This window comes from Ceraceosorus guamensis, assembly GCF_003144195.1.
Source record: "Ceraceosorus guamensis strain MCA 4658 unplaced genomic scaffold IE81scaffold_10, whole genome shotgun sequence".
In the NCBI taxonomy this organism is placed as follows: domain Eukaryota; kingdom Fungi; phylum Basidiomycota; class Exobasidiomycetes; order Ceraceosorales; family Ceraceosoraceae; genus Ceraceosorus; species Ceraceosorus guamensis.
The window spans coordinates 261,946-281,891 of NW_020290005.1; the positions used below are offsets into that span (position 1 = coordinate 261,946).

General features: G+C 57.0%; 5 protein-coding genes across 5 annotated transcripts; 2 read left to right on the top strand and 3 right to left on the bottom strand.

The window, feature by feature from the left end:
- Positions 1-504: 504 nt before the first annotated feature.
- Positions 505-858, bottom strand: IE81DRAFT_280810 (winged helix DNA-binding domain-containing protein; the record flags this gene model as incomplete). The annotated part of the gene is made up of 1 exon (XM_025511506.1): positions 505-858. A coding segment is annotated over one exon (354 nt), but the record flags the coding sequence as incomplete, so codon positions are not given.
- A 1,708-nt stretch (positions 859-2,566) lies between these two features.
- IE81DRAFT_321198 (hypothetical protein) lies at positions 2,567-4,610 on the top strand. The gene is made up of 4 exons (XM_025513266.1): positions 2,567-3,284; positions 3,364-3,972; positions 4,056-4,195; positions 4,267-4,610. The coding sequence occupies exons 1-4, from the start codon at positions 2,880-2,882 to the stop codon at positions 4,502-4,504; spliced, it is 1,392 nt and encodes a 463-aa protein (XP_025371734.1). The 5' UTR covers positions 2,567-2,879; the 3' UTR covers positions 4,505-4,610.
- Positions 4,611-5,204: 594 nt separating this feature from the next.
- Positions 5,205-8,801, bottom strand: IE81DRAFT_11126 (hypothetical protein). Its single transcript, XM_025510090.1, has 2 exons — positions 8,315-8,801; positions 5,205-8,193 (listed from the first exon to the last, which is right to left on the bottom strand). The coding sequence occupies exons 1-2, from the start codon at positions 8,684-8,686 to the stop codon at positions 5,353-5,355; spliced, it is 3,213 nt and encodes a 1,070-aa protein (XP_025371735.1). The 5' UTR covers positions 8,687-8,801; the 3' UTR covers positions 5,205-5,352.
- A 3,444-nt stretch (positions 8,802-12,245) lies between these two features.
- On the bottom strand, positions 12,246-16,277 carry IE81DRAFT_11171 (TPR-like protein). Its single transcript, XM_025510093.1, has 5 exons — positions 15,600-16,277; positions 15,308-15,511; positions 15,033-15,215; positions 14,789-14,961; positions 12,246-14,710 (listed from the first exon to the last, which is right to left on the bottom strand). Exons 1-5 carry the CDS (start codon positions 16,177-16,179, stop codon positions 12,287-12,289), a joined length of 3,564 nt encoding a protein of 1,187 aa, XP_025371736.1. The 5' UTR covers positions 16,180-16,277; the 3' UTR covers positions 12,246-12,286.
- A 1,872-nt stretch (positions 16,278-18,149) lies between these two features.
- On the top strand, positions 18,150-19,408 carry IE81DRAFT_351412 (hypothetical protein; the record flags this gene model as incomplete). The annotated part of the gene is made up of 5 exons (XM_025516623.1): positions 18,150-18,367; positions 18,430-18,612; positions 18,667-18,703; positions 18,754-18,995; positions 19,054-19,408. 5 exons carry the CDS (start codon positions 18,150-18,152, stop codon positions 19,406-19,408), a joined length of 1,035 nt encoding a protein of 344 aa, XP_025371737.1.
- Positions 19,409-19,946: the final 538 nt, after the last annotated feature.

Here is a 19,946-nt window from a genome sequence, read left to right on the forward strand (position 1 = left end):
TTCCGTAGAAAGCCGGGCGGCGCTGTCGCGCAAAGACGTAATGTGCTGCTTGACATCCGTAAACGAGCTGTTGCTGAGCGCTCCGGGATCTTCGAAAGCTTTGGCAAGAATGTCGAGGGCGTTGGAGGCCTGCGTTGCTGCATTGCCCACGTCTGCTCTGGCTTCGATGAGACCACGTCCCAGTTGGGCGAACGCATTGGTTTGCAGCTCCAATTTTGCGCTTTGCGCATCAATCCTTGCAGCTAGTTGTTCGAGACGCTGGGCTTGAGAGTGCGCACCGCCTGCAAGGCGCGAGCCGGATGTCCAACGTACTCCGTCGATTGCTTTCCCCTCGCCATCCGCTCCAGAAGGCCCTGCTATTTGAGACTCGTCTTCCTGCAGCGCAGCACGAAACTTGACAGCTCGCTCCCCATCCTCTCCAGCAGGCAGCGTTCCAAAAGGTGCCTCTTCATCCCCCTTCTTGCGCTTGTTCTTCCGACGCGTGTTCTCCGTTTCCTCTTTGCCCCGTCTTGTGATGGCGCTCAGGAGGGTGGGATTGCCTTGTCTAAAGAACTTCTGCCTGAAAGCCCAGACTGCGGGATTGCCAGGGGTGGAACGGGTCTGATCGTTGATCTTTCTGAAGCCGTACAGATTCAATTGACGCTGGAATGACTGCCAATTGGCATGTTTGAAGTAGCGGGGCAAGACGTTCCTGCTGAACTCGCCCATGTCGAATACTGTGAATGCAGTTCCTGGCTTTTCATCTGGCACCTCTGCATACTCGTTGGGCTCGCACCATCGGATTAGATCTCGCACTTTCCACTCATCAGTGTTGAGCATGTCATACAGCTTTGTGACAAATGCGACGGCCTTGGGAGGATCAGGCTCGAGGCTGGTGAGCGCGCCGCCGGCCGCGTCCTGGCTTTGCGTGTCGCCGAGCGCGTTTGTATCTGTGGCCGACGCTTGCACTTCGCCGCTTTCTCCATTCGCATGGGTATTTTGGGGCTGGCCTTCACCTGCTTGCCCACCGGTCTGCGAATCAGCATCGAGCTCAGCAGCCTCTCGTGGTGCGTCTTGTCCCTCGACCTCTTCGTTTCGAACTTGCTCGCCCGAATTTTGTTCATGGTCTGGGCCTTCGGCGTATGAAGCTTCCTGACCCTCTGCATGCGTACCGCTCGCTGCTGAATAAGCAGAAGGGTCTTCATCACCATGTGCGGTGTGCTGCCCTTCGTGAGCATTATCCGCTTGAGCGTAGGTCTCGTCGGCACCGGATCCATCTTGGAGTGACGCGGTGTATTCGCCAGGCGGATAGTCTTCCACCTGCACATCTCCTCGACCCCCAACAGCTGCCTCTGTGGGCTCGTGCGACGCTTCTGCCTCGCTGACCGCCATCCCATTTGCATGCGCAACATTTGAGGTCAAAGGTGCCGCTTGAGCCGGTGGATTGGGTGAATGCTGAGAAGAAGCTTCAGCGAAACCTGCCGTTGGTGAGGCAGCTGACTGGGCGTATTGGCCTGCAGGAGTGTAAGGTTTGTGGGTCTCGGGATAGTACGGCGCATAAGCTCCGATAGACTGATAGCGACCCTCATCGTCTTGATGCGGGTGCTGGTGTTGAACACTGTGTTGCGAATGCGACTGCTGTGCTACGCCAGCACCGGTGTATGCGCCATTTTGCTGGCCCGCGCCGTACTCGTGCTGCTCCTGGGTAGGATCAGGGTTGTGGTGCGACATGATGAGAAGGTGGCAGCTTCTTCTCTCGAATTTGCGGCCTTGAGCGTCGCAGGAAGCAATTGGTGGAGCGGCGCAAACAAATTCCACCACGATGATGCTTGGAACGCTGCGAGTGCTGAGTCGAGGATAGTGGACCCGCGTGTGGGAGCTACAGCAGCTGGACGGCAGCCAAGGACGAAAGGAAAGGCGATAGGAGTCAGGTCGTAGCAGAAGCGACTCGATGAGCGACTAGCGAATCGCGTCAAAGAGACTGACGACTTGCCCGATCTAAAGTCTCTCTCTTCTCGTGGTGGAACCAACACCTGCTGGGCCCTTGGATCGAGCACGCGTTGCTCGACGAAGACGCGCCAAGTGTGCGCTGCTCGTCGAGTGAGGCAGCTGCTCTGTGATCACAGCGCCGTATTGTGAAGTTCCGGGCGTGTAGCCTATCGTAGCGGCTCAAGGCGCCACGGTTGCGAGTGAGCCCAGCACGCTGCCCCGGATATCCGCTTCTTTACGGAGAAAGCGTCTCGATGTCTCATAAAAATGTCGTGTTGCTACACCGTGCCCGAGAATGTTCGGAGAAGGTTGAGCAGGATGTGAAGGACGGCGCGCGCGCTTGAAACGTACTCAGAACCGCGTATGCGGTAGAGCGAGCGTGCGTGTGGATGGAGAGAAGTCGAGAAGATACTTCACTCAACTCAACTCTTGGCGACGAGGGCTGTGATCCAGCGCATGCATGCCGCGGAAGTGGCTAACTGTCGGCCGAAAGACATCCATGCAGGTATATGGCAGATTCGGATGTCTAGATCACGTGGTCATTCTGCACGTTCACATTCTGATTCTTGATGCTTTTGATTCATTGATTCAGGAGATTTGCATGGCACCCACAATTCCTACCACAAGCACGACTGACCACTGACCACTCGTGAATTTTGACGGCCTGAAATGCCTCCGGTCGGCCGCTCAGCTCATCGATCGGATACAAAAGTCTAAAACAAACTCGACCTCATGCTCCAGGGCTAGCGCAGCGACCGAAGACGGCTCCCCTTTCAGGCTGTTTGCCATCACCCGGCTGAATGCTAATCAGAGCCCTCTGCGCGGCCGCACATCAACTTGGCAGGACGCCGCGAGGCGGCATCAACGCTGCGAACATTCGCACCTTGCACTTCTCCTGCATCGTTCTCAGAATGGCTGAAGCAGGCCCTTCTAATTACGCAGCTCCTCAGCAAGTGTTGCCCGATGGTGCCGTCTCAGAGCCAGATGTGCAAGCCCCTACCGATGCCCAAGCTGTCTCCGAAAGTGAAGGCATGATTGGCGCAGGTCCGAATCTGCAGGAGCTGCAGCAGCCTCTATCCAAGAATGCGCGCAAGCGTCTGCTCAAGATGGAGAGGTTTGAAGCTCAGAAAGCAGCGCGGCGAGCAAGAGACAAGGAAAAGAAAAAGGAGAAACAAGCTCGAAGAAGGGAAGAATCGCGGTCAGAATTGAGAAGTGGAGCAGACTTGATTCGACAGAGACCGCCGCTCAAGATTCGCAAACCTTTTGATGCCGCTGTCTGCATCGACCTCGGCTTCGACGACCTCATGACCGACAAGGCGAGTCGAGACGCTGCACAATCTGCTGATCCACGATCAAAAGTAGAAATGCTTATGCGAATGTCTCTTCATCGCGCAGGAGATCACTTCCATGAGCTCTCAGATCGGCTTCGTGTATGCCTCGAATAAGAGCTCAGCCAGCCCATTTCGCAGACTCGTGTTCAGCGGTCCAGGGCCTCAAACGGCAGGTCATTACGACAAGTCTTCCACCAACGAAAGCAGCGATGCTGCATTTTCCAAAGGGCAGGCGGATGAGGAGAGCGCCAGGAGTATGGTGCCTTTCGCAGAAACTCCGACCGGCAAAAGGATGACGAGCGCTTGGAAGTGGGAGCTTTGGAAGAATATCGAACGTGTGCCCCGAGGTGGTCTGGAGAGCTTGATCGATCACGAGCGAGACATCACGAACGAGCTGAGTCCAGTTGCAGCAGGGCCCACAAAGGACGTCGCCGGCGAGAGGCGTCTCAACAAGGCGGATAGTGTTGACTTGGCTGATGCTGATGCTGATGCTGATGCTGATGCCGATGCCGATGCCGATGCCGATGCTTCTTTGGAAGCCAAGTCCGCAATCAAGGGTTTCCAATCGCAAGACATCATCTACCTGACAGCGGATGGTAGCGAAACATTGACCGACCTTGAAGCTGGCAAGATGTACGTGATCGGTGGCTTGGTCGATCGAAATAGACATAAAGTGAGTGCTCTGGGTGCTGCGTTCCAGTCCTCAAGCGCTTTCGATCCTAATTCTTTGCGGAATGTCCGCCCCATTCGTGCTAGAACATTTGTCTTGACAAGGCGAGAGCGTTGGGTGTGCGGGCTGCAAGGCTACCGATCGACGAAGAGCACCTCGGTCATCGCGCCTTGAACTCGAGAAAAGTTCTCACGGTCAATCAGGTCTTTGATATTCTTCTCGGCTGGTGAGCAGTACGACGAAACACGATAGCACCTCACCCATCCCTTGCGCTGATCCAGCCAACCTTTGTCCCAGGGTGGAGACGCGCGACTGGGCATCCGCACTAGATCGAGGCGTGCCGGGACGCAAGTTTGCTGAAGAGACAAAGAGTCAAAAACGAGCCAGGCTAGCTTCTGCTTCTTCCTCGACTGATCATGAGCGCGGCGCTATCATGCAACACCTTTCTGCCGAAATACCCGCAGTCCAAAAGGCTCGCGCTTCCGAGGGCATAGACGAGGATGAGCTCTACAATGCGTCGAACGTCGCCCGATGAGCCTGGGCTGGAGGCCATAACGCAATGTATTGATCATCACACACACTCGTGGCTTCTTTGCACCGCTGCGTGTGTCTCTTCATAAAGCACGTCAAACAGCGATGGCTTTGAATCAGATCCGATTTGGGCCCGACTCGTGGGACAGGTCGGGCATTAGGAAGCATTTGAGTATGTAGGAGCACCTTACGCGTCAATGGAACAGGATGATGCGAGAGGGGACGGATCGAGACCTTGAGTTGGGGAAAGGGAGGGGGGGAAAAGAACAGTAATTGGAATAGCACAAGCTACGGCCGAACAAGCTGAGACGCGTGGGCGGTACGGGAATGATGGTGATGAAGGACTCGATGTATTGAAGGCTCAAAGGCAGCATTGCAGCCTGTGAGCCGGCTGAGAACTATGAACAAGAAGATGGCGAATGACGATCGACCAGCGCAACGCATGGCTCGTACTCTGCAGAATGGGCCGGCCATTTCAGAAGGGTTGATCAAGCCAGGGGATACTTCGCTTCGTTCACCGCGTCGTGTTGCCTCCGCTCGAAGCCTGCGGCCTTGACGAAGCACCTAAACTTGCAATGCGCGCAAAAGGGGAAGAGATTGAAGTCATAAATGAATGTAGTTTTCAGCTTGCGGACGTGTTGGATGCCGTTGTTGAATCAAGTGATGCGAATGCGTGTCGATGGAAAGGTTATCGTGCTGGGGAGCCTCACTGCAGAAAAGCTCTATGAATCAGGAATACAGGTCGAGGAGCTGAAGGCTAGGAATCGACGCGTGGCACGGCAAGGTGGCAGCCTGCGTTGCGCGTCCTCTGAAGATATGCGCGGCGCGTATGGATGCACGGTGCAGGGTGAATCATACGAAGAAGTGAGTGTAGATGCGGCTTGAAGGAGCAACGGCCATCTCTTCCATCTTGTAGGTATTGAGCTCCTCCTTGATACGTTGGGCGAGTAGTGGCGTAAGCCGATTGCACGTGGCAAGCTCGCCTCTACGATCATAGACGTGTGCAGGCCATGTGGAGTGGAAAATTTGCTGATCGGCGAAGAGGATTCTTTTCTTCTGAGGTGCAGTGACCGAACGGCCAGTCGGCCCGCCGTTTGGGCTCATCATCAGAGAGAGGGTGGGCATCGACGAGTTGGCGTGATGTCCAAGAGGCTGCGGAGGCACGCGAGACGTTGGTGTCGTGTCTGAAGATGATCGGTCTCCTGCAGCAGGCGATTCTGGCCGTGGGGCAACACCATCGATCCGGTCGGTGCCGACAGGTGTGCTAGACACATGTGACATCGACGGCACCCCTGCTGATGCGCCACCAGCTCCTAGACCTGACTGATTGGCGTCGTAGGAGTTGGCCCGTAATCGTCCTGCGAAAGGCTTCTCGAACCCGCCAGGGCTGCTTCCGCCGCCATTGTTTCCTGCAGCTGCTTGCAAGTTGTTGACCGAAAGGCTGTTTTTCAGGATTGGACGAACTGATTTGACGTTGGCAGCACTGGCCCTTGCTTGTTCAATTCCTTCGCCCCAGTGACGTAGGCTATCAGTCTCTCCAAATTCGTCGCCGGAGTCTTCACCACTAGCCCGCATGCCAGGCAAACGAGGCGGCTCGAGCTCTTCATCGTCGTATGCAGCGTCGTACTTGGGATCCTCGTATCCGCTTGCACTTGACCCGGCCATTGGTCCGGCCTGAGCAGCGGAGGATCCATAGCGCGGTCCCGCATCTTCTGGCTCGTTCTCCGTGTAAGGCATGGTTTCGAGCCCAGTTGGCGCAGGAGTGGGGGTCGGGTCACTACTGCCACCGATCAGCTTCTTGCGCCAGCCACGTTTGCTCTTGAGCCGCTCCTTTTCCCTCTCGACCATCTTTTGACGATTTTCAGCTGCATCATCAGTCGTCTTCGACCGATTCTTCGCGCTGCGAGCTTCAGCCTCTGCAGCGGCCGCAAGAGCCGCGGCTGCGATTCGCTCTCTCTCCGCACGCGCCTCCGCTTCGGCACGCATTTGCAGTTGATGCTGTCGCACGTAGGAAGCGGCAGGGGTCATCATATCCGCGGACTCGAGCTCGACGGTAGCGTGGGACACAGAGGCCGCGGCTGGTGCGCCCTTCTTGCTCTTCTCTGCTTTCTTGTCTTTGGGTGCTGGTTGCTCATCGAGCGCGGTAGATGGCGTGCCAAAATCATCGTCGTGGATGCCTTCTCTGCCGGCGTCGCGATCCTTATTGAACATGTTTGTCAAGCCCGCGAGGCTTCTCCGTCTTGCCAGCTTACCGAGATTGCCCACCTTCCGAAGCATGACCGAGGCGCTTGACACTGTCGAGGAGATGGAGAGATTGTCCGATGAGGAATTGAATTTGCGATTGAAGAGGCTTCGCTTGCCGGTTGCTTCTCCTGATCCTGCGATCGGCGGTCTTCCACTACGCTTCGAGCTGATCGAGGCTCCTGACGACGAAGCAATGGGAGCGCCGTTGTCTGGAGTGCGGGGAGGCGATGTGGATCGTGTCGAGCCGGAAGATCCGTTGGTGTCACCAGAGGATTGTTGATGATTCGCGGGCTCCACACGGCGAGCAAGGGGTGAACGAGTTGAGGCAGGGCTGCTCTCCGCCTGTTGAACGTCATTCATGTTCGAGAATGAGAGAGCTTTGCGGAGCTTGCCGAATCCACCCTTCTTGGAGGGCGTTGCGACGGGCGTCGCGCGACCGTCCGCGGTCTCATCATCGCTACCACCGTAGACTGCCCCTCGATCGTCGTCATCTTCGCCCTGCCCATTCGAAGCTTTCATAGCTCGAGAAAGTGGCGAGGGCTTCTTGCCCCCCGCTCCGGGTGCCAAGGTGGTACTGTGAGCAGTGGGAGTAGCAGGAGCGCCACGGATAGAGCTGCTGACGGAAGAGAAAGAGTCTTTGCGAGTATCCGGGGTCGTGGTGGAGTCGGAGGAGCGCATGCTGGCAGATCTTGGGGCCCCATCAGGCCGCCGGGGCAAAGAGTCTGTGGAGGAGCTGGAGGGCACGCCAGCGTTGCGGCCGGTTGCGCCTCTTAAAGAGCCTGCTCCAAGCGTACTCTGCTGCTGCTGCTGCTGTGCGCGTCCAGCGGCCACGGCAGAGTAGGTCACTGGTGGATGAGCGCCTCCCACGCGCTGACTTGCGCTGGTTGCTGAGGTGGTGCTTGACGAGCGGAGACGAGGAGAGCCTGAGGCATCTGGAAGAGGTGGAACACCAGGTGCACCCGTGCCGAACTGGATCGGCTGGGATGCGCTCGCGTCAGACCTACTGGTTCCTCGACGATACGGATGAAAGCTCGACGGTGCGTTCGACGAGCCGCTGTTTGAGGTCGACGACACGACGGAGGAATGCGATGAGGAAGATGCCATTGTACCGCCGGGCAAATTGGTCCGCATGTGTGATGGCGCATTGGTCCCAAAAGAGACACCGGGATAGGCTTGTTGCGTGAGCGTGTCGTTGTAAGTGAGAGGTGGCGCTCTCTGTGGTCCAGAGGTGGTTCGTCGTCTCCTTCCATCCTCTGTGACACTTGAAGCGCTGCCTGCGTTGGATGAGCCCGAGTGGTCATGTGGGGCTGGGTGGCGGCCCTGGGCTTGCGCAGCTAGCATTTGTTGGTACTGCGCCCATGCGAATTGTGGATGACTCCCCATGCTCGGCGCTGTTCCCATAGGCGGAGCTTGACCAAAGGCTGGCATGCCAGGCATGCCGGGCATCAGCTGCAAGGGAAGGATGGCGAAATCGAGTGAGCGAGTCTGCGCGGCTAGTGCATTTGCGTGACACGAGAGGCGCCAACGAAGGAGGCGCAATGCAAGACGCAACGTTGTAACGAGGACTCACGGGACCACCGAAGCCAGCGTGAACATTAGCTACAGAAGGCATTTGATAGCCAAGTTGTGACGCTGGAGGTCCTTGAACCTGTTGATGTACTGGAGTGGATGCAGAGCGAGCGGGGGCACGATCACCGGCTGCTGCAGCGTAGCTTCGAGGCTGTGGGGAAGTAGAAGCGCCCCGTCCCTGCGCACTGCTGGTGGGTGCGGTCAAGCTCGAGGTGGAGGAAGAATGAGAGACCTGCTTCAGACTGTCGACATTCGAGCTGGAGGAGAGGGGACCGCTGGAGCCTGATCGAGGCTCATCCTGAGTAGCAGAGCCAGAGGATGGCTCGTCAAAGAGCGGCGATGAGGGCGGAGGGGTCCAGTTGAGCGCGAGCATGTCGAACAAGCCTCTTATGACCAGTCCACGGCACCGTAGGAGCAAGAATGTCAGGCTTGGAACGAATCACACAGGCAAACGGGCGCAAGCGTGGTCAACTTGGCATCAGAAGCAACAAATATGGCCTCGTGCTCGTCACCCCTTCGACAGGCGCGATAATGATCCTGACTGCTTTGCGCTCCGCGACTTGACTCACTGACGACAATGAAGCTAGTAGAAAGTGGCTGAGAGCGCCACCACCGCTCTAGAATCAAAGCTGTTCTGTCTCCCTGACAACTAGACCCGTGCTTGCAGCCCCCCTCCGAGCGGCTGGCGAGGCTCTGCTAGTAGAAAGAGCCGACGACAGAAATGGGCGAACTTGTTTGCGAGCTGAACCAAGACCAAAAGGGGACAGTAGGAGTTGAGAAGGCAAGTGCTCCCAACACAGCGCTAGGCGTAGTCTAGCTACGGAAGCACGCTGCACGATGAAATCGACCAGTTCCACGGGCGCGAGATACGAGGTGAATCGTGGACCGTAGGAGATGGATGGCACGGGAGATGGGTGATCTTGAGAAACTTGAACTATCAACAGAATGTGAATAGTCCATTGAATGTCGGTCGGCAACAAGAAGATGTCGGATGCCAGTCGAGCGACGCGCGGTCGCGATCAGCAGGTGCTCAGGTCGGTTCGGTCGGAGTAGTAAGGGATGGGCCAGGCGATAGGGTGCTGGCCGTTTCTTTCTTACGTCCTCCCTCGCCTGCTGCTGGGTGGTGCAGCGGTGCGAGTGCACCGGCGGGGATGCGCACCCAGTATAGCAAGCGAGCAGCAGCAGGCTCTGTGCTGCTGGTCTGACCTTCGCGTGATACGGCTCAACGAATTCATGCGCACTTGAGCAGTGCTGGTGTCTCGGGCCATGACACCAGTCGTGAGCTTCATCGGCTCTGGACGAGGGCGCGTCATCGCAGCAAAGCAGCTCGTCGCGATCTATGCTGGCAGCACCATGCAGCAGCCGCGCGCAAGTTTCGAGTCGTGATCAGTCGAGCGCGCGCTGGGTCCGCAATTTGGAACGCGGAAGTGCATGGGCATGCGCCAGCGGCCATGCCTGCAGCGCGCGCATGAGGGGCTCATGCACCGCCGCCATGAGCTTCGCTCTCGCGAGCCCGGCCGCGCGGCCCTTTCGAAGTCTCCTCTTCCGCCCCAGCGTTTTCTATAACAGCACAGGCGAAGCGAGATTGCTGATGATACCGCACAGCATATGCTGTACGTTATGCGCAACACTCGTGACTTGAGCGATGTGAGTCGCGAGTCACGTTGAGTGATGAGTCAATCGCGAATAGTCTTGAGAGTCAGCAAGTGATCGAGCGCGCACACAGAGTCACGAGTCGTGAGTATATGCATGGTGTCCTCGATCGTGACTGTGCAGTCACGAAGTCTGGCAAGTATACGCAGGGCGCGGCCGCCAAGCGCAAGCTATATCCACAAGTCGCACGGCATGACGTTTCTCGTCTCTGTTGTACATACAGTCGTGAGTAATAATGAGTCGTGAGTGAGTACACCGCTCGGTGCTGCCAATCACCCAGCTCTATATACCCGCCTTCACAGCGAGCGATAGGTCGCACGCAGCTCTCATGTCTGCTGTCTTGCATGCAGCAAGCGACCACGATGACCAGGATGCATGCACGCAGCGGTAGCGACAGGGTGCGCGGTGCACCGCAAGGCCACCACCATCAGACACGAGAGCAGCTATAGTCGTGGGTAGCGCGCTGAATAATATAATCGTGAATACACCACAAGCGCACCTGTACGAACCTGGATGCACGACAACGCACCTGCTGCTGCTGAATCGAAGACGCTTTTGGCGCAGACACGCCCATGCAGCAGCGCAGGGCAGACATGCCAATTGATGATTGTGATAGCTGCTGATGTTCCAAATAGACGCACTCGATTTTGATTGTGACTTTCGCACACACCGGTCATAGTTCCTGATTGACTCATTTTGGAGGGCTACGCAGTCACTGCGGCGATGTTGCGGGGGGAACCTGATGATGGTGATGAGTCAGAATCAGTGATTATCACCCTGACTTCCACCTCGGCCTCGAGCTCCTATAGTCGCGCTTCTTCAAGTCAGGAAGTTGCCAATATTGAGCTGATTTCTATCTGCTGGCTTCCCTTGCGGACCCCACTCTTTGAGTGACTCGCGTCCCAGGTAGGGGCAGACGAAAGTGTCGCATTCGATTGACCTGAAGCCTCATCGATCGCAGAACGCAGGTAAAATGACCACCCCCATTCGTGATTTTGTACTCACGACTGATGAGTCTAGTCACGAGCAAAAGGGGAGAGGCGCGCAGCTGCTGTGAGCTCAGGCTCACGTCGTGCACGCTACGACCAGGGGGGGAGGCGGCGACTCAAGACTGATGAAAGTCTGATGAGCGCTTGAGCCTCACCAAAGTGCATACTTTGATATTATCCGACACGCTCTTGTTATCATTACGCGTGCACTGGCTAGACTGTGACTAAAGGCGTTTCCGGTCAAATGTGCGAAAGACGCATGGATGCCGTCCCCAGCTGCGAAAAGCAATCGTCGACACCCGTCGTCATCACGGTGATGGCCATTCGACAGCGCATGTGAAATCCCACAGCGCTTGCCTGCCTTGGACTTCGAGATTCATCCGGCTGCTTAACCAGCGTATGATTGAACCATATGCATCTCCAGACAAGCACGCCCAAACGATTGAAAAGGAGAGCCGATTCTGCCCATGCGTACACATGGAGCTGAATCGTCTTGCACGCCATCTCGTCGGTCTTCGATTCGACGGTCCGAATCGAAGATGGTCGATCGTTGCACGATCACCACGTGCGTGCGGATCGGAGAGCGCGCCAGCGACGAGAGACACATGATCCGAAGTTCAAGAGTATTGCGCAGGTGGCCATTGAACCCTGCAAGAGTCTTTTCCCGTGGTCATACCCGTTGCAATCACTGAACGTCCCAAATATTGGTGACTCGAATCGAGTCACAGGCGAGAATCGTGAGTCTTGAGTTACAGAATCAAAGTGGCGACTGTTGACTCAAGACTGGCGCGCCATTCGAAATTGCATGGGGCCTCACGTGAAGGTGTGCCTTCGGTTCGTCAATCCGCTGCCGGCATTCAGCACCGCATTACCTCGCCAAAGCACGTCGGAGCATGTGCGATTCAACATTCACTCCAGACTTCGGACAAATCGCACGAGCACACTTGCTGAAGTGCAAATCTTGTAGAGTCCGACCGCTCCGTTTCTGGTTCGCGGCGGGCCATCGAATGTCGAGCACTTTCTTCCACTCGAATCGGCGCAGGAGTCACTGAATGGCAGGACTGAGCAAGAAGTTGGGCGAAGAGTCGTCTCTCGCCTTTAGTCTGGTTCGTGGCTGAAAAGTGACGACGGTAAGAAGAAGCTTTGTCTGTGTCATTCAAGTCGCAACACGGCGCAGCATAGAACAACATTGCAATTTTGGAGGTAGAGAGTCAGAAGCATGGTGCAATCGAGAGAAGAAGTACACTTAAGGGTCCCTAGAGCAGGAAAGGCAAGTAAGGGTCGAAGGAGCCACCGAACAACTTCTATCTTATCCAACGGAAGCACAGCGGTCAGGGCTTATCTCCATTGTCAGCTTCTTCAATTTTAGCCTCAACCTCAGCGCCGTCACCTGAGGGAGCGGCAGTGCTCTTCGCGGCAGGAGAGGCGCGTCGCTCAGTGGAGGAGTCGTCCAATTCCCCTTCCTCTGGCGATGGCGCAGAATTTGGCTGAGGAGGTGCGACTGATGCCGTGGATGCCACCGCGGGCGGCTTCGCGTCGGGATCCGGATTGCTTGGAGTCGTTCCAGCGGGCCCCGCGTTGCTGCTTGCAGTTGCAGATTTAATGCCCTCTGCATCCTTTTGGACACGGTCAGCCACCTCCATCGCATCGTCTTCTGCGCCGCCTTCCACATTTCGGGCTCGCTTTTCAGTCACGCGGGGTGATACGTCTGCTGACCGTGGATCGGTGTCATCGTTTGGCCTTTTACCGAGGATGCTGGAAGCGCGCGCGTTGCTGCCATCGTCAGGAATCGGCGCTGCATTCCGCTGGCTCCGAGACGCATCTTGAGCGTCATCTGCAGAATGCAAATGGGCGGCAGGTTGTGCTGACCTCGCTCGTTCGCTCTGCATCGAATCAGCGCTCAGACCTCCTTTGGCCGGAGGAGAGGCAGTGCGACGTGAGGAAGGATGGTCCAAAGTGGGCGGGCGAGCAGGAAGGCTACTGGAAGCGGATGCGGCGCCAGCGAGCCCCATCAACGCATCTGCTGCACCATTGTCGTAGTCCTCATCCACACTACGCGAAGCGATCGGAGCTTGCGACCGTTGTGCTGCATGCGAAGCGCTGAGACCAGCTGCCAGGGGTCTGCTGCCAGATGAGGCGTCAGAACCCGCAGGCGAGCCGCGGTCAGAAGTTGGCGACATCCTCGTCTTGACGCGATCTGGACTTCGAACACCTCCGCGGCTGCCGCCAAAGGTTGACGCAGGTCGAGAGCTACCCGGCGACTGCGATCGAGAGCTGCCGTTTGCTTTTCGGCGCGAAGGAGACGGGCCTGGTGCTTCGGTTTTGGGCTTCGCGCTGCGACGACCAGCTTTGCGCTTACTCGCTGAGCCGTGGCCATCACCGAACGGTGTCTCTCGCGTAGGCTCACCATTGTGCGAGCCAGTGTCCGAGTGACGAGTGGGCTCGGATCGATCGTTGAGGGGATCATAGCGACCGCTGCCGCTGATGATAGGCGGTGGAGGTGGACCAAACCCGCTTGGGCCTCGGCTATACCGATCACGATCTCTGTCTCTCTCACGCTCTCGCTCTCGGTCATAGGCCGGATCGTATCTCCCGTAAGGCTGTCTCTCAAACGGAAGAGGTGGCGCTCCTGCAGGTCCGCTCCGTCCGTTGGCATACCCACTATGGCCAGAGTGCTCGTCTGGGTGGCTCCCTCTTGGCGCTCCGCCGTAGCCACGGCGCGAATGCTCCTCTTGCTCACGATCGCGTGGACCATCGTGTTCGCGCTCTCTGTCATAGGCGTTGTTGCGCCCATTGCCGTCCCATTGCCGAAGTGGTCCAGGAGGACCTGGTTGATTGAATCCGCGAGGACCGGGCGAAGTACGTTCGTGCTGGAAGCGGTGATGCTGCGGTGGTGAACGGCCGCTCTCGTTGATAGGAGGCGCATCCATGGGAGCCAGTGTCGCATGACTAGAGGATTTGGTGCCGCGGTCGTCAATGTTGGGAATAGATGGAGGTCGTCCCCCGCGGAAACCTTGTGGCGGCGAAGGGCTACGCTTAGGTCCTGGCAACTCTCGCATTGGACCGCCATCAGGGCCTGGAAGGCCTTGCGGAGGGAAAGCGGCAGAAGGCGGTCCATTGCCATTGGCACCGATACGCGAAGGGGGCCCTGGAGGTTGCGCGCCACCCACACTCGCGTACGCGGTGGGATGCACGTCTTGAGGAATCGGTGCGGATGAGACCTGCTCTCCCTTAGCTTCAGCGTTGCGGAGTAAGTTGAGCCGTTGCTGAATGTGAGGGTTCTCGGGGTCCAACTCGGCCGCTCGAGCGTAGGCATCGATAGCGTCAGAGATTTGGTTGTTGCAGGACTCGTACAAGCTGCCTAGATCGAACCAAACCTCGGAAATGTAAGGGTTGAGGCGAATAGCACGCGAGTATGCATCAAGTGCATCGCGGAACTGATTGATCTGGTAGTAGAGCACGCCGATAGAGCACCAGAATGTCGGATTCTTTCCGTCTCGATACACAGCCTGCTGGTACGCCTCGTAGGCTTTGTTGTAGTTCTGGCCAGCCATGTAAGCGCGACCGAGCAGGTACCAGCTTTGAGCATCGTTGGCGTCTGACTCAAGGCTCTTGGTCAAGAATTGAATGGCGCGCTCTTGATTCTGGAATCCCGCACTCGATTGGTGGTAAAGCCATCCAAGCTGCTGCAGGACTTTCGCGTGGTGGGGATTTTCCGCGAGCACGCGCTCGTACGCGTCCTTTGCAGCGCCAAACTGGACGGGTCGACCAAGAAAAGAAAAGCGTGAGTGGCCAAGTCACTGTGCAAGCATTTGGGCAATGGATATGCTCACGTCCTTTTGCTGTTCGTAGACGTGACCGATCTGAAACCAGATGTCAATCTCGGTGAGGGGCCGAGGAGGGCTAGACAGGATGTAACGGAAGCATTCTAGACTGTGCTGGTACTTGTTCTGCTGCTTGTAGATGATGCCAAGGCGGAAATAAATTTCGTTCGCTTTCTCGTAATCTGCCATACACACAGTGCACGCGTTGTAAGTAAGGCTGTATGATAGCCACATCGAAACCCTTATCACTCACTGGGATCCATTCGCACGACACTTGCGAAAGCTTCTTCAGCGTGCTCAAGGCTTCCGTAGCGGTCGTACAGAATGCCAATACCATACCAAAGCTTGGGCTCCTTAGGATTCGGAAGGTGGTACAGCGCTTGCTGGTACGCAGTGTATGCTTTTTGCAGATCGTCCATCATGAGATAACAGTGACCTGCAGCAGCGGCCGGGATGCAAAGCGTTTTGCCTTCAGCACCAGAGGCGAGGGCCCATTACCTAATGCGTGAAGCCACATTCTCGACTCACCCATGGCGCCCCAAGTCTCCCCATTCTCTGGCACAATATTAAGGACACGCTGGAAGTATTCCACTGCTTTTTCAAAGTGGTCCATCGTTCGATGCACCCCAGCGATGGCACTGATGGCTGGAACAGAGTAGGGGTTGTGGCGGAGAGCGGCTTCGTATGCAGCAATGGCTCTGTCGAAGTCTTCCATCGCATCAGCAGCAGATCCTAATTTTGTGGCAAGCAGCAAGTAAGGGGAGACGCTCCGATCAGCTAAGCAATAGACCTCGAGCGTAATTTTGGCGTGATTACCTACCTATAGATATCCAAGCATTCTCATTGGCTTGCGCTAATTTTTGCATGATGCCAGCTGGCTGACCTACACTTCCATCCATGGGGTGCTGTCCGGCAGCAGAGGAAGCGCGAGTGGGGGGTCCATCGATGGGTGCGCTGGGCCCTCCTGCCGCGGAGCCTGGGCCTGCTCCTGGTCCGCCAGGTGGCATAGAAGCAGCGTGACTGCCTCCTGGAACTCCGTTAGGTGCCGCGCCAGGTGGAGGTAGAACACCGCCAGGTCCCGCGTTCTGCATAGAGCGCGAGGCGGGCACGCCAGGCGGGGGTCCCATCCCATTTGACGACAATCCTGGAGGAGGGGGAGGAGGCCCGTGGGACACAACGTGGTGCGAGGGTGGTCCAAGTCCATGAGGTGCTGGTGGCATGCCATGCTGCGCAACCACAGAGCCGTGAGGTGCTGGGGGTGGTGGAGGGCCGCCTGCGCCGCCGCCGTGTTGTCCATAATGAGCAGGATGCAAGCCATAATGCGGATGGGGACCAGCGGGCGAGCCTGCACCAGGATGATGACCGTGATGCACGATGCTGCCTGCCTGTGAGGGCGGCATCGTGTTCGCGAAGGATGAATGTGTAACGCTTGCGATCTTCTCGAGCGAAAGTCTCAGGCCACAAAAGTAGACACCAAAGCCAGCGGAAATCGTCGGTGTGGCTAGCCGCTATTCCTGTCGTGTTGTCAAAGGAAGGGTGTCGAATGTAGGTCAGATTTTGGGAACCACTGCTGCGCGAGTGTAATCAAAGACGGGAATGGACGGTCGCTGGCAAGAGGCGCGGGCGATGGCTCTGAAAACGCAAGAGGACGCAGCCGCTATATCTGACAGAGCGCAGGCGGCGGCGAGAGCCCGCCATCAGCTAAGGAGTGCACTTAATCGTGTAGCTCGGGCGGTGCGAAGTGACCTGGCGGCAGCATATGAAATCGCAGCTATAGTCTGACTGCATGCAGCAGCACAGCAAACCTAGACTCTGACACCAGCAATTATTCTGTGACCTGAGTAAGCACCTGGAACAGATTGTTGGTAGATTGCTCAGAGGCGCGGAGTGGATGTGCCAAGGCAGTTAGACGCTGTAGCGCCGTTGCAGGATGAGCGCACGGGCCGATTGGAGCCACACTTTGCCACCCTCCAATATCACGATGTAACCGATCGACTTTTGATTGCAGGTCGGACACGCCAAAGCGCAATTTAGAGTGGGCCGCCATGCACGCAGCTGCTGTAGAAGCTAAGCCCCTCCAAAATGACCGCGCGTAATCGAGACCCGCGTATCAAATTTGGAGCGGGCAACGCGTCCGCCCTCGAGTTAGACGTACGTGTTGCACGAGCTATATATGTAGGATGGATCATTGGCGACCGGCGCGGCTCATCAAGTCTGAGGCAGATTCTCATTCTTGATTACAGCGCGTGGCGTCATTCCGACGGGCGCTGACTACGCGTGCGTCAAACGATGATGGAGCTGTGCCTTGCTTGCTGCGTCCGCCCAAAGTGATGCGAGCTGATGATGCATGCAGGGCGCAGTCTACCGCAGAGCCCCAGATATGTCTCACGTTGAACGCGTAGATCGCCGTGGGCTTTTCCGAGACGGTATTTTCTAAAACGGAAGCTAGGAGTCTCGCCACGATCGAGGCGCCGTCCGGGGACGCAGACCGCAATCACGAATCACGAATGTACGCGTGAATGATTGCATCGCGGGGTCACGAGCGTGGCTTGCCGTGCACTTTCGAAGCGCACCAGACCGGTTTGCTGCGTTCATACGCGCACGTACCGGTATAAAGGGCGTTCCGCGGGGCGTCCAGCGCGATAGACCCCCTCACACCTCGCTTCGCCAATTTACGTCTGAAACGAACGCAGCTTTTAACTTGAAACAGCTCGACAATGAGGCTGTAGAGGCCATGCAACAACACAGCCTCTGTTTAGCTTGTCTTCGCTGGTGTGACCGGGTGGCAGAGAGTCACAATTGTGGGCAGCTAGAGTCTCTGTGCCCTGCAGCGTATAACGTTGTGCCAGCACACCAATCTTCCCGTCGCGAGCGATGCCGTCGCGGATGACTCAAGTATCATTCGTGGGCAAGAACAGGCCAAGGCCAAAGAGACGCGGGGCAGCTTGCGACCTTGCGAGCTTGCAGCTTCCGATGGTTGATCGGGACGGAGGTCTGACCATTTGTACGCGTAACGCGAGCTACTCACAAAGATCCCTGTCTGACTCTCCTCGGGCCTTCAATTCGCGGCTTTCGAGCGCAATTGGACTCTCCTCCACAGAATGAGGACCGCGAGACAGCAAGACTTTCCGGTCTCTGCCACCAGGCAACCACAGATGACGTATCTGGCTGCGAGAAGGCCTACTTTGACGCCAATAGTCCCGGCAATATCTCGGGTAGACGTACCCTGGGCGATGTGCCTTGGTGCGCAAGAGCACAGAATCCGAATCGTCTGCGTTGTAGATATACGCCGCCTTGAATGTTGACGGCGAGCACCTGCCGGTGTCGTGACGATGCTCGGGCCAAAGTGGTGGATAAAACAGGTCTCTGAATGTGCAGACAAACGCTTGTGGAACGCGTGAACGGCTTCCTTCTTCTTCGCGATGCGAGCGCACGGCAGGCGGCGGAAGCCTTGGCTGCGATTGTTGTCTCCGCGAGTCTTGTTCACCTGCTGAGACAAGCGCAAGATCGAGCCGGAGCAGCAGTAACGACCCGCGTGAGAGACGACTGCTTTGAGACACGGTCGACAAGTCTTGCCCGAGACCAGAGGTCCGCAAAGGTTCGTGAGATTGTTCACAAGGTCGATGAGGGACTGCAGAAATAGCTTATAGAAACGTCGTCATCAGCTCGTTGGGGAGGCAAAGGAGGCGAGTGTCAGGAATGCGCGTGATCGCGATGAGGGATGGATGGATGGTGGAGCAATTGCATGAGGATGTGGAAGCAGCGGTCGCGCGCGGGGTCTCATCGCGGGCATTTGAAAGCAATCACTTGCTAGCTCTTGCGCGCAAGCGTCCGTAAGCGGAAGACCACACCTTGTGATTGCTTGCTGCATGCTGTGCCCACCACAGCGCCCACAGCTTGACTGTAAAGATGCTCGCGTACCACGTACGCAAGAGCTGCCGGCGAAGATCGCGCTGCGCTGGCTTGATTCTCAGGTGGACCTAATGCAGGGCACGTCAACGTCTCTTTGCATGCAGCAGCATCGCAGCGGCGGGACCGTTCAGGGCCCGGGGTCGTCAGCAAGCAAGCAAGCAAGCAGATGCGAGGGAAGGAAGGCACCATGCGACTTCCATGCCCGCAATCTACGAGGAGCGGCGTCTGAAACGAACGGTCATACAGCTGCTGTCAGATTGCCCTTGACGTTTCCACACGCATCCGCAAAAAGAGCACAAGAGCGGTGTCTCAGACTGGTCGCGGACCATATATAGTTTTAGTAGGAGTAGTGTGTGCTCTAGCGCTAAGCTCCCGCAAAGCCAAATGAAGAATCTGAATGAAGGGGCTCTCGCATCACTCATGGGAGGAGGACAGCTAGGAGCAGCAGCAGCAGTAGCAAGAGCAGCGACGGTCCGGCAGTCGATGTACAGCAGGCACGCCTCGCCTTCTGCGTTCAAGGTCACAGACGATCTTGGGTCCACACCGCTGTTCCAAGTTGGAGTGCCGACCTTCAGCTGCTGGTTGTTGCCACACTCCTTGTACTGCTCAGATGCTCGCATGCATGAGGACGGAGGGCCAAACGGAGCGCAGCAAAATATCGGCCCGCATTGCAGTGCATTGCATTGCATCAGACACATGCAGTGGAGAGTCCAGTAGCGCACTTGTGTGCCATCTAGCTGGCACGGCCCATCCACAACGTGTTTAAGCCACGACCGTAGGCAGCAGAGTGGACGCAACTGCGCATCTCGCATCCAGCAGCCGAGCCAAATCTGGGGCAGCAAGTGCGTAGCAGGCAGCAGTCGTGTGGCTGTCGCAGAGCCCCGTCGCAGTCATTGCTTGACTGCCATGCAGCTTGCGCAGGCCATTCAACCCGATGGCCAGCGGCCGTCAGCTTCACAGCTTTGCTGAGAACAAACCACAACAGTCTCCTGAAGGACACGTAACATGAGGACCGCGACAGCTTGCCTTTCACGGTTGGATCAGAAGCATCGACCGAGCTTGAGTTACTCATCAAGTGAAGAGCTCGAATCTCGGTCACCGGACTGTGAGGAACACTGGCTGGCAGCAGTAGTGTAGCGCTGCGGGGGGGGTTTGATCTGCGCAAGCTACCCCTGGGCCACCTTCCCGCAGGACTCGTGACTGCTGAGTGTACACCTCGGACGTCACGTCAGCTAGGTGCTCGGAATCCTTGAGC